Source organism: Idiotropiscis lumnitzeri, chromosome 7 (assembly GCF_059441095.1).
Source record: "Idiotropiscis lumnitzeri isolate Australia: NSW breed Sydney's pygmy pipehorse chromosome 7, RoL_Ilum_1.0, whole genome shotgun sequence".
Taxonomy (NCBI): Eukaryota; Metazoa; Chordata; class Actinopteri; order Syngnathiformes; family Syngnathidae; genus Idiotropiscis; species Idiotropiscis lumnitzeri.
The window spans coordinates 922,416-935,993 of record NC_142397.1 but is presented as its reverse complement, the minus strand read 5'-3'; the positions used below and the strand labels follow the sequence as shown (position 1 = coordinate 935,993).

The window sequence follows — 13,578 nt, the reverse complement described above, 5'->3', positions numbered from 1 at the left end:
TAGGTTAGAGGTTAGAGAGTAGGTCAAGGCTAGAATGTGTGTTTATTTGGCCGTGCATTCTCAAGTGTTGCAGCGACGTAACAATTTGACTTGAGAGGGCAACACAAAACTGCAGCTTCCAGACTTAAGGCACATGGAAAGCTAAAGTCAGTGTGTGTTTATTTTCATAATTTCTCATTGTGCATCCTAAAAGGATAAAGTGATTTGGCAATTTTATCCTAGAAGAGACTGCGGGCGCTTGCAGCAAAGTGGAGACTGCGGATCAAATTGCGGAGGCAGAGCAACAATGTAAATTACAGTTGGAATGTGTGATCATTTTTGTCATTCTTCTGCATGGATTCTCAAGTGTTCAATTGCCTCTGCAGCAAAGTGGAGACTGCGGAGTACAAAACTGTATCGACGGGGCCTTGCATGCTTCAGTGTAGCACGTTGGAAAATAATCCCCCCGCAGCGTCCCACCCCATCCACTCGGCCCCCCGCCGCTCTGCCTGGTGTGAACAGCTGTTGTCTCCTTGCACACATGCAAGCTGTGCATATAAAAGAGTGTCAACATGAAAATGCGGGTGCACGCATGCGAGCGCTAAAGCACATACACTCACACGCGCACACAAACGGACACATATGCCTACGCACATACCTTCCTCAAGAGTGCGTCCGATTTTCACGTCGCTGTCGGTGCCCTGGAATTCGTTGAAGAAGGGGCGCACTTTGAACTGGTACGTGACGCCCTTGCGGAGTTGCGGCACGACGGCGCTGTCCTCGCCAGGCGTGCGCACCTCAAAGGTGGCCCAGTCGCCGCGCATCGGCCCCTCCGGAGACGGCCGGTACATCACCTTGTAGCCCTGGATGTACTGGGACTGCTGCTCCACCTGGTGGACGGCGGGAAAACAAAGCGTCGTGAGCAGTGAGAGTCGAGCAAGGTCAGCGGTCAAAGATGGAATGAGTCTGAATTTGGTGTTTTATCCACGAGGAGATTAAGAGCAGCAAGGAAATAAGTGGCAAGTGAGCAACAAAACAACTTTAGCGTGACAAGTGAGTTGGTTATGTCACTCGCATGGTACGGTCGCATCTCTGAAACGCAACACCGAGGAGTCTGCAGCGAGTTGCCAGGCGAGCGCAAGCCGCACAAGTTGCTCAGCCTTGACACGGTGCCGTCATTTGTACGAACTGCACCAGGCATGAGGTCATTGGCCAAAGGTTCCTGCAAGTCTGCAGCTGGTTAAACTTCGATCAGCCTGTGGCGGAGTACGCCATGGTGCCAGGGAGGATCAGGAGTTAAGGGCTAGGCTAGGCTAGGCTAGGCTAGGCTAGCTGACGAGTGTCTGTTGATTGAATTAAAGCCGTTTTATGATGCAGCGTAACGTCCTCGGAAGTCAGACTGGAAGGTGAACAGCCCTGCTTTAAAACATGTTTTTTCATTTGTCTGCGTATAAAATCAGCTGCCGGCCCAGGTGGTTATGATTATCCTGTAAACGCAAAACCAAGACAAACATCAGGCTGATAAATTCGCTGAAGCAAATGTGCAGCTTAAAACATTTGCGTTCTGTGGCGGGTCAAAATGACCCGGCAACGACACCAGGGGCTCGTGCCAACGTTCTCGGCAAAGGGTGGAGTCGAGTCGAGTGCGAAGTTAAAGCTAGCGAACATTAAAAGAGATTTTCAGTCAAAACAAACAAAACGAGAAAATCTAATAGGAAGATAACTGATACATTTGAAATTCATTATAGTAAAAAAAATTCATTTCTAAAAATCGTATTTGTGTCATTATCATTTAGAAACAAGAAGGGGAAAAAAAACAGCCGAGTACGTTATCAAAAATATGAAATATATATAATACTATTGCATTTGAATTGTCTAAAAATCGCAGGAAAAAGAGGGGAAAAAATTACATTTAATCCCCTTATAAAAAATGAGAAAATGCCTGTAGTGACACATTATAATGTAAAAAAAGTATACATATGAAGAAAATTAGTATGGATTGCTTTTGATTTTTTTTTGAAGTAGAAATGGACAAAATATTTGACTTTTTAACTATAAAACAGGTCAATTTGAGCGTAATTAACAGGTCACGCTTGGCTCTCTCACTCCCACTTTTATTTGATTTCATTTTATTTCCATCATCTGCAAGCCATTTTGGCTAAAGAGCCAGAGAGTTGGCCGCCTCTTCCTTCTCACTCGTATTATTTTAACAGCCGCCCACTGTTTTCGACCAGCGAGGGGGCACCAATGGACACGCCCATGCTGCCCCCCCCCCGTTGCGTCAAAATTGGCAGCTTTTGAAGCGAGCCGTGTGCCAGCGAGCTTCCCGCGTAAGCCGCCAAGAGGTCGGCGCTTTGGCTCGGGCAAAAGGTGGCGTCGGCCGCACTCACCGTCCACTGCACCCTGACGGAGGACGAGGACAGGATGGTGGGGTTGTGCAGGTGGATGAGCACCTCGCCCAGCTCCCTCTGGATCTGACGGTGGTCCACGCCTTGGCTGGTTGGCGGGATGTCTGCAGGCAAAACCGAACAACTCATCTTAGCACTTTCTGTTTTTTTTTTTACAACAAAGTCACATGATATCGAGGAGTCGGGAATGCAGGAAGAGGAAGGAAAAAAAAAAAACACACGCCAACACAAAACGAAGATGTTGCTCTTCCGTTCGGAAATGTTTATATATTTTTTTTTTATTATTTTGAATGAATCAAGACCTGAATTTTTGATGCTGATCTGATCAGCCCTGATGTCCGATCATATGACACACAAATGTTATCCTTTGGATGACACAACATGAGGGAGGAGTCACGTGGAGATTGCGGAGTAGCGCACCTTGCGTTTTCACAGCATCAGTGATTGGACTGGGGTCGCTGAGTCCGTAGGCGTTGGCTGCTCTCACCAGGAAGAGGTAAACGGCACTGGGCTTCAAGCCCTTCAACACAAACGACTCGCTTTTCACGTGTTCCGCCAGCGTCTGCCAGCTGCTCCCCGACGCGTGACTGCACACACACACACACACACACGCACATGCACAGGGAAGCCGTAGTTTCAGGAGAGAGAGGGAAAAAAAAAATTGAAAACAATATTTCAGTTACCTGCATTATTTTTTTTTTAAGAAATCATTATTTGGGTCATTGACAAAAACATACAAACAGGAAACGGTGAATTTTGTGAAGATATTTTTGTCGTTGTTCATAGATAAAAAAATATAAAATTCGGATTTACAATCCATCATTTTGAATTTTTTTCTTTTTTATCTGAGACTTGACGAACAATTATTTTATTATGTTAACAAGATCCATTCCTAATTTAGTCATATATTTTTTGTTCGCGGATAAAAACATCACCAACAACAAGCTCAACATACATTTTGATAATACATTTTGTGAGAATTTTATTTATTGAATTTTTTAAAATCAGCGGCAAAGAAACAAAATTTTTTTGCTGCAAAACAAAGACATTTTTGCTTGTACTTTGTGCATAAAAACAGTAGCAAGAAATATCAAACAACTTGTTTTTTTTTTTTTTATTGGGGTGGGGGGTGGGGGGAACTGAGGACGCATTTTTGCTTTCCCAACCCAAAAATAAATTCCAAGTTTAAAAAAAAATGAGAAAAAAAACCCAACAAGAAAGTGATCGTACGTGTCAACGTTTACCTGAATGCCTCGATGACGTAGGAGGTGGGCGTGGCCCCGGCGTTGAGGTTGGGCCTCCAGGAGAGCGTGACGGAGGCGCGGCTGACGTCCGTGACGTCGGGTTTGGAGGGCGCGCTGGGGATCAGGTTGGGGTCGGTGGGTCTGTTTGGCTGCACGGGAACTCCAAATTCTGATCGGACCAAGGGGACATGGCGGAAAAGGTCGACTCCCGTTTCTCGCTTGTGTCGCGATTGATGACGGCGCCGTTTTACCTTGGACTTGAAGATGAGCTTTCCACGAGGCCTCGCCCCCGGGCGTGGAAGCGATGCACGTGTAGTAGCCCGCGTCGCTCAGCTGGAAATGGAATTGATCTGTTAGCGTCTGACACACTTTGCTTTTCGTCGTCTCGCCCCAAGCGTGTCGGCTGGCTCGCCGGCGGTGCGGCTGTCGTTTTCCTCATCATCTCGCGATCGTGTCTTGGGTGGAAGGTTGAGTGGCAGACGTAATAAAAAATAGAAAAAAGCAGCACAGACTAATTGAAGGTGCGCGCATTTCTGCATCGTAGTCGTTCCCTCCCGCCCTGTGCTGGCAAGTGAACACGTCACTCGGAGTACTAAAGACAGCTGCGACTTCCATTTCGCTTCTTTTTTTTTTTTTTACACCTCACGTTCTGTTGTTGGCTAATACAACCTAATGTCATTTGCGCACTGCTTTGGGCTAATATCTAAGCTGCATTTTTTTCAATTATTTATTGTATAAATAGTAGAAACAAAAATATTGCTGGCCGAAATCTCGCACCTCACTTTCCAGGTGAGCCCAAAAAACAACCAGAACATCATCAAAGAATTTTGGCCACTTTTGATTGGACAATTAATTGCAAATGTCAAATAGTATAGATCGGTGGAAAAAAAATAACATTTTGACTTAGGGGGTTTCGGCGTGATGGCAGCCATATTTAACACAGTTGACCCGTTATTTGCTGCAAATAATTAAAAATCCACGACACTGAAATGCCTTTTTTTTTAAACAATCCAAATACTTCAAAAAGCACTAAAGATATTTCATGTACGTTTTCCACCCCCAAAAAAGAACGTGTCGTGAAGAAAAAAATGTTTTTTCTTTGCTTATTAAGAAAAACAAAGAAAAAAAACCATCAATATGCGAATCTGCGGGTGCCAGCAACTCAATCATCATGCTTGTTGTGTTTGTTATTTCAGCATAAAATCGACATCTGCAAATGTGAACAAATACATCATGATCATTTCTCAACGCCAACTTTGCACCCAGCTTGACTGATTTATCGGAAGACGTTGACATCTGTCTGGCTTAGCGAAACAACGGATGACACGCGCGCACGCAACGGAAACACGCCAGCCGACCGCATTCATAAAATCAATTGCCTCATGCGTCAAAATCATCTTCATGAAACGGGAGAAGTGACATCTTTGTTGATGGAGAGTACTGGCCCCGTTACCGCACTTATACGTGGGGGGTGCACTGCCCCCTCTGACCCCCCCCATGCATGGCTTTCACCGCAGGGCCACTCGCTGTGCAATCTTGTAAACCGCAAGACACGCCAACAGTCATCAGCACACCGAAAACTGACGCGAACTCTCACCCTGTGACAAGGAGGGGGGGGGGGACACTCCCCGCCCCCTCAGCTCGAACACACACACCTACTCGCACGCCACATTTCACACAAAAGCCACCACCTGACAGCGAACGAAGGCTTTGCGTGTGACGATTGAGTGGCGGACCGCTGAGGTGTTATTTGCAAACCTGTGGGGATGGGATTAACCGGCCCCCCCCCGCCGCCCCCCGCCGGCCCCCGCCAACCCTCATGGAGGTGAGACAAAGTTGCACACCAGTCACTACAGCGGACAGATATTCCAAAAAGTGTTGCACGCGTCTTGATGTCTTTAACTGCTAAAATATTATTGAATTTATTCTCATTTTAAAAATTTGCTGAGCTCATATTCTTTGCTTTTGTTTACGCATGCTCAGATTTGCTCACTAAATTCTTCACAATTATGTTACGAGCGTGTGTGTGTATTTGATTTCATGAAGTCCTGACAAACAATGACTTCTTGACTATAACAATCCAATAAATATTATTTTAGAATTTACATTCTGATCAATTGCACATTTATTCTTTAAATATGCTGTTAATATGAAAAAACAAAAAAAAACTCGTGTCAGAGTATCGAGAAGACACCATTCATGTGACTACGGCAGGAAAAAAATGTAAAAAAAGAGAAGTGCTGAGGGGTGTCCTCGGCCACTCGTGGCCACCCTGAGTGAAGCCCAACTTGACAAATGGTGGAAGTGTCCGCTCGAGTGTGCGGTTTGTGCTCGATTCTGACCTTGGCGTAGCGTATCTGCAGAGCGCCCGTGTCCAGCTGCTTGACGCGCGAGTCGTGAGTGGACACCAGCACGCCGTCCTTCCTCCACAGGATGGTGGGACTGCCCGATGCCGCGCAGCTGAGGACCACCGTGCCGTCCACCGCCACCGTCTGATTGGTCGGGCCCTGCCGGATGACCGGCGGCGGGCGGTCTGACACCACTGAGGGACAAAAGAACAAAAAAAAAAAAAAAAAAGGGCAATTATGTGTCCAAATGGAAGAGGAGGGAGACGTTGTGCAGCGGGGGACACAATAATTGGAAAAGGTAGCAAACGGGTGACACGCAGCACGCGAGCGTGGGAGACGATGAAACCGAGCCAACGTGAAGAACTGCGAGCAATTTTCTCATCATCCCGCGGCAGGCAGACGTCGCACAAAAACATTTACAGCCAAAATCAAATCCAAACAGTCGCACTTTGTGACGTCGCGCACGGCAACGTTGCAAGTCTTATTTCGAAAGGTTTTGACGGCAAAATATCGAGTTGAAAATTGTTGAGCTTTCGGGCAACATATTCAACGCTCAGTGACATGGCTTTGGATTTGCTTTTTCTTCATTGAAATAAGTCACATAAAATCAAGACATTGTTATACGGTTTTAATCAATCATAAGTATCAATAATGACAGTAAAAACATTTTTAGGACAAATTATCAGAACGCATTGCTGCAGGAGATTGATTGAGTCATAAATGCATTTTATAATCATTTGCATAAAAATGTCATCCCAATTCATATTTTATCATCAATATTAAGGATTCAATCTAAATATTTTTGTTAAAGTACATACGGCATCATCAAAATACGAGCAAGCACCCGGCACGCTCAGTACGCGAGTAAATTGGTTCTTTGTAATCGACGCTCAGAATGAGCGCCGGGGCTCCGATGACAATTTCGTGTTTCTGTTTTCCAAAAATGTGATCAAAGAGGAGCGTCGTACGACGACGGGCGCCAGGCGACGCCTCCCCGATGATTATTATTACTCATCGACGAGCGGCGTGAGTCACCAGCCGCAGAGAGCTCGCCCGTTTGTGTTTGGGACGAAAACCACGGCGGGCGTGAACCCGAATTGCCGCTTCGGCACTGGCCTTCGTCGTTATTATTTTCCAGAGAGCAGGACGGGCGAAGGCGGCGTTGAGTGCGACGGGACGAGCAAGAAGGTTGCGCAAAACGCAGGGTGGACGAACGGAGGCCGACTTTGAACGCCATTTTCAAAGCGCGCTCGCCTGTCGTCCGGGAGGATTTTGGAGAACTGAGTTTACGCGAAGCGCAGAATATGGCCATGGAAAAAAAATGACCAGAAAAAAAGAGTAGAATCTCCCTTTTCATAAAAAAAAAAGTTGTAAAAACAAAAAATGTAAATATCGCAAAAACCTAAATAAAATCTGCATCCCAAAATAAGTTTAAGGCCTGGACAAATGCAAAACGTCAAGAAGTTGTCACGTCGAACCGGAAAAGGACCGAAGAACACAAAAGCCGACGCAGATGCCAACGACTCCGGACGTTCTGACAGACGTCGAATTGACGTGTTGAGGCCCTTCGATCCGATTTGTGATTCTAGTTTGTTGTTGAGCAGTGTAACTTTTTCTTTTTTTTTTTTATGGTTAAAACACTGCCAACTATTTTGTGAGCGTGCGGCCTTACCATCGGTGACCTCCAGCAGCGCCTTGGTGATGACGCTTCCGGCGATGTTGAGGGCCTGGCAGCTGTAGTAGCCCACGTCGGAGCGCTCGGCGCCGGTGATGGTCAGATCGCCCGTCTGCGACACGGAGAAGCGGCTGGACGGCTGCGGCGGTTGGTAGGAGAACAGCAGGTTCTGTGGGCCGTCACAACACACGACAAACACTCAGCACGCCGCCGTCACCACGGACACCGGGCCGCCATTTACAACTGCTTTTGGTGATTTTTTTTTTCTTTGTGCTGACTTTCGATCAAATTCTTTTTCAATGTATTTCATTCTGTAACGAGCGTCCCCGCTGTGTGTTTTCACAATACGACAGAGTGCAATTTTTCTCGTGACAGAAAATCTGTTGGTGTTTTTTTCGAGGGACTGAGATGGATTGACGCCATCTCCATTCTTGCTGGAACAAATTTAACTCGTAAGCAAAGACCCCATTTTGAATTTCTTTTGGCCGCTTACCTGACTTCCTTCCCGTTGCCAAAAAATGGCCGGTTGAGGGTTGCCGGTGGCCTCGCACTGGAAGGTGACCGTCCTGCCGACGCCGACCACCTGGTTCCTCGGCCTCACCACAAACGCCGGCGGCACTGGAGAGCAGCCGAAATTCAACAGTCAGCCACCAGGTGGCGCGTTGTCGCGTCCAAAAAGATGTTTTGGGGCTGTCATCGGTTGACAACTCCAAACTTTTGTGGCGATAAAAACAAGCGACAGAAAGTATGAGGGAAGTTCTTGCAAGACAATGTCGCGGCTTTTGCTTTTGGCATGACGTCAAACTTGTTATTCACGACTTCCGAGCGGCGAATCACGACAACCAGAATATTCAAATTGAAACAATTTTGTCGATAAATGTGTGTCACTGTTGCCCTTGGCAACAAGGTTTGCGTCCTACAAACAAACGTTTGATCACCGTTTTTTCAACATTTGATTTCTTTTTTGCTTTGGGTAAATTTAGACACCTACTTTTAATTCTTGACATTTTTTTTTAATTCTTGTGCAAATGTGTTTGAATTTTATCAATATCAAATATGCTGTTGTCTGAAGCATATCGTGTATGAAATGTGTTCTAAAAATAAAGCTGTCTTGCCGTGCCTAAAAAGAAGACGAGCGATTGATATTGCACTTTCCTGAAAAAACAAAGAAAAAAACCTGAAGAATATTTTTTTCATTTGTGGCTCATTTGTGGCAGATTTTGCACAACCGAGCCCAATCGGCGAGTTTGTAGCACCGACTTAGCGACGAAGACTTTGCCTTGCACGGATGCAAATATGCATGTAATATAAACAAGAAAGTTTATCCAGCTGCCAACTCATTTGCATACGCGAGGGCTCGGAGCATTAAAATTTACATGGAAACGGTTTTGGTAGGGGGGGGGGGGGGGTCGGTGTGGTGCAATGCATTTTAAGCATCTGCTCCGTGCCGACAGCCTCCAATAGGGCGGGCGTCAACTTCCATGCATCAACACATTGGACCTTCCACGGGGCCGCAGCACATTCATTGGTTAGCGTCCAGGTGCGGCCCAACATTTTCCGACGACTAATGTCTTAATCATTTGTACACCGGGGCTGCGCGGCACATTCGTAAAAAGCAATTGGAAAGCTGTCCTTTGAAATAAAGGCCTCATTTGTCGGCAAATTAGACGCGCTGTTTGGAAATGTATTGAAAAAGGGAGAAGACAACAATAGAAAAAGAAATGAGACACTTTTACCTTGAGGGCCCGAAGACCAGTGCTTGCTTTGTTTTGTTTTGTTTTTTTTACCCATTTTGTCTCCGTCGCTGGTGACAACAGTGACATGATTGGCGTGTGGAGTGGTGATGGGAGGAGGATGGATGGGGGAGTGGGTGTGGGTGGAGTGGCGACAGCTTCCTGTCTCAGGTGACGGGTGACAAGTCAACTTACCAGACACAACTAAAAAAAAAGACAACAACACAAAAACCTCAATGAGCAATGTCAAAACAAGGTGATGTCAATGGGGTACAAATGCACACAACAAGCCTTTCAGAATAAAACACCAGGCACAACATACGAACAGAACTTCCTGCTATGCTGTGGGTCAAATCTATTTTAAGAAAAAAAAATGGATGCGTTGTTCATTTATTGATTTTATTGATATTTATTCTTTGGATTATTTGGGGCAGGATGACTAAACAGTAAAATCAAACTCACTTGGTGGAAATAAAAAAAATGCAAATAAAAATGCAAAAATTACTAAATAAGAAAAGACTAAATACATACAACAGGAAATAAAATGCTTGAAAATGGCAGTAAAATATTTTCAAAAATTTTTATTTTTTTATGTATTATTTTTATTATATATATATATATATATATATATATATATATAGTCAAATTATAAAAATAAATAAAAGAAAAGAAAAAGATGTTTTTAAAGAAACAATTAGAGGGTTGTACACATGGCAAAGAACATTTCATATACAAGGAATATGTTGGATTATGCAAATCAAAATGACAAGATGATGGAAGATTGCCCAACTAAACGCGACGAACGCCTCCGCACCCCCCCAGCAGTCGAGGGACGGTCAACAACGCCAGCTCGGGTCCATTAAAAGGCAAGGTGAATGTTAACTTGTCACTCCCCGGGTCATAAATCTTGCGCAGTCGATGGCTCGCTTTATCTAATCTATGTGCTCCCACGGAAACATAAACGCTGTCAGTCGGAGTAATGATCTTAGCCCACCTCGCCTGCCCCCCCCCCGGCCCCCGCCCCTCCCGCGCCTTTGACTCATCTGTGCCCTTTAAAATGCAGATTTACATTCTGCCGGGTGAAGACATTCCTTTTTGTCCATCATCAGAGCCTAAAATCGCAAAACTGCCCACGCACACGTCTGAGCTTTTAATGAGGTCACCAATTTGCTCCGTCGACGGCCGGGCGGCGCCGTTCGCTTCCTGCTAGATTCATCAGTAAACTGATCGGAAAATCGAGGACGACAAACGATCAGAGGATTTCGGCTTTTTGTCGTCACGGATGAGTACAGTTACGCAATTAGGCGTAACAGTAAAATACAGAAAACGAAAACGAAGCAAACTGCTAGCAGTACCTTCTTGAAAAAAAAAAAATGAAAAAACTAAATCGCGGTGGCGTATCGACAATACGTGGTTGCTAATTCCAAACCTAAAGTTGGCGGCCGTGACTTCTCGGCATCCGATCCAGTAGGCGGCGCACTCCAAAGCGATGCAAAATCCCCAAGACGCCGACATCGAAACGTTATTAGCGCCGCATTTGGAGAATGAACAAGATTAATGGCAACTCCCGTCCGGGATCGTCCGCATGGATTTGTGCGACGCGGGACGATCGGAAGTGTTGGACATCAACAGTGAGCGAAGCACAATGAGAGTGTGTTTGAAGGCTGACGAAAACCATATGCACACGCACACAAACACACACACACACACACACACACAGCAAAGTGTGTTTAAAATGCGGTCACCCAGCTGGGGCTCCGAGTGTTTTATCAACAGCATGCACACTGCTGACAAGAAAGTTCCTGCCTTGAAGTCTCCGTCAAGGCTCTTTAGCACAAACCGTTGGTAACGTCGATCTCGGGATGCAGAGTCCATTCAAAACCTTTCTCCGACTTAAATAAAATAAAGAAGTCTTATTTGGGGAAAATAGCACATCATCAAACCCATTAAAATGCTTTTGAATGACCTAATCTTCAAGCACACACACACACACACACGCACACACACTACAAGGGTCCGACAGCTGCCTAAGAAGTTTCACGGTTTAAAATGAGACTGAACGGAAACACCCCCAAAGTTGTGCAGGTTCAAATGAGACGACTTGAGAATATCCCAAAGTTCCAAACAGGACTTCTCTCATAAGGTCACAGCAGGTAAAATAAGACGACCATAAAAGTTCTCGCAGTTGCACAGGTTGGAAGAAAACTAGCAGAAAAACCTGAAAGAGGATTACAGGTTCAAATGATTGGATCCTTTAACTCCCAAAAGTAAGAAAGGTAAACAAAAACGCAACAAAGTTCAATGGGTAAAAGAAGTCCACGGGAAAGAATCAAATAAAATTCCCGAAAAAAAAAAAAAATGCTATGCATGTAGAAATGAGATCAAATATTGCACAAGTTAAAAAGAGGAAAAAAAGAAGACTGATGTAAAAACTCCAAAGATTACTACGTGAGGTTAAAATAAGAATCCTAAAAACACAAGTGATGTACGTCGAAATAAGGCTATTGTAAAAAAGAAAAAAACAAACAAGCTGTCACAGACATCCTGTAACTTAAATCCCCCCCAAATCTCCCAAATTGCGTGTTTGTGGAAATAATTGAAGAAAAGGTGCGCCTCCCAGAACGAGCGCATTAGCGTGCTTGCCGACTCAAGAGCTAAAGGAACAAGTCGCCACATGGCTTCAAGCTAAAGTCTTAGCTTGACTTTGGTGGCTTTCCGCCATCAATTAAGGGGAATATTTTTCTTGACATATTTATAAGTCCCGGGGAGGTGTAGCCGACCGAGAAGCGTGTAGAACAACAATCGGCCGATTTAGTTAGTAACGAGAGCGCCGCGCATCGAAAGAAAAACAGCCCCGAGGCAGCCAGCGCTCGCACACCGACTACATTGTTTTTGCCGACAGTCCGACCGAGCCGCCGAGGAGGGTGTGAAAATCCCCCCCCTTTCTGGATTCCTCTACTGGGCTCAACGGGGATTGGATTTGAAGGACGGCGACTGCGCCCCGCGAACGGCATTTTCTCATGCCACATTATATAAGAAGCCGAGTGAATCACAAACGTAACAGACGTTCTCACACAGGCGGAATTAACGCAATTCCTAGTTCAGACTTGGACTTAGAATACACAGAAAATATCTTCACTCATTCACTGCCAGCCCCGTTGAATGAATGTTTTTTTTTTTGGGCGTCTATGCCCGTCAATGGCAGTGAATGAGAAAAAAAAAGTGGTCCGGGTTCAAACAAGAATATCGTAATATAAATGGGCCCGGAACGTGTACAGGTTTGAAGGTTCTAAATCAAGCGCAAGCGTAAACAGCCGTAACGTTTCAAAACAAAAAAGAAAATCCACTCCAAAAAGTCGTGCAGTTGAAATGCCAAGAGAGTTTGTCCCGACATAAGATTCGGAATATAAATCTGCTCCCGTCAAGGACAACATCCTGCTCGCGAGACCTTACATCTACCGTGTTGTGGTCGCTTAAGACCGACAATTATTCGTGTTTTCTGTCCTTTCGTGGAATTCGAAACGCGACATTTGCAGGCGAGGGACGGTGGCCCACCGGTCTTTCATTAGCGGCGGCAACACCTTCCGTCCCGCAAGTCTATGGAGTCCATCAATTGGACAAAGAGAGTAGCATCACGAGTCCAAAATGTGCCAAGCCTTCACGTGAGAACTTGCCCAGAATCCCTCACAGGGTGAGAAGTATTTCATTCCCATTAAATACGAAGGCGAATTCAGCAAGAACACGATTTATTGAATGCGCTGGTCAATAACCTTTCATCACGGAGAAAGGCAAAGCGCGAGCGAAGCGATCGGACGTATTGACTTGATATTGGCAGCCGCGGCTAATCGGACTCCCTGAGCCAATCCGAAAATGAAGAAATAATTGCAAAGGGTCGCCAAGTGAAGACGAAGTGGACGTGTTTGCAGACAGCCGAGCGGCGGGGGGGAGTTGCCCCGTCTCATTATATCTGAGCGCCACCGACTGCGGGAAGTGACATTAATATGGCTGACCTCACCGCGGAAAAGCGGGCCGATTCCTAAAACGTTCCGCATGGGTGGCGAGACGCCGGCTCACCGTCTTCTCGCCCAACCCCCGCCGCACGGCACGTCACTCTCCGCGCGAACAACTCCCAACATTCCCATTAGTTTGCCATTAAATGGAGTCTGTGTTCCCTCCACATCTCAAGGGGGC

The 13,578-nt window shown here is 45.7% G+C and overlaps 1 protein-coding gene across 5 annotated transcripts in view; it reads right to left on the bottom strand.

Moving 5' to 3' along the window:
• Positions 1–13,578, bottom strand: part of robo1 (roundabout, axon guidance receptor, homolog 1 (Drosophila)) — a 164,228-nt gene that overhangs the window by 18,386 nt on the left and 132,264 nt on the right. For all 5 annotated transcript variants that reach the window (XM_088300858.1, XM_088300853.1, XM_088300857.1 and 2 more), the window contains 8 exons: positions 8,148–8,272; positions 7,652–7,823; positions 5,974–6,173; positions 3,883–3,964; positions 3,632–3,800; positions 2,808–2,974; positions 2,370–2,491; positions 638–869 (listed from right to left, as the gene is read on the bottom strand). In XM_088300858.1, coding sequence (XP_088156984.1) covers positions 638–869; positions 2,370–2,491; positions 2,808–2,974; positions 3,632–3,800; positions 3,883–3,964; positions 5,974–6,173; positions 7,652–7,823; positions 8,148–8,272 — 1,269 coding nt within the window. The remainder of the gene's footprint in view (positions 1–637; positions 870–2,369; positions 2,492–2,807; positions 2,975–3,631; positions 3,801–3,882; positions 3,965–5,973; positions 6,174–7,651; positions 7,824–8,147; positions 8,273–13,578) is intronic.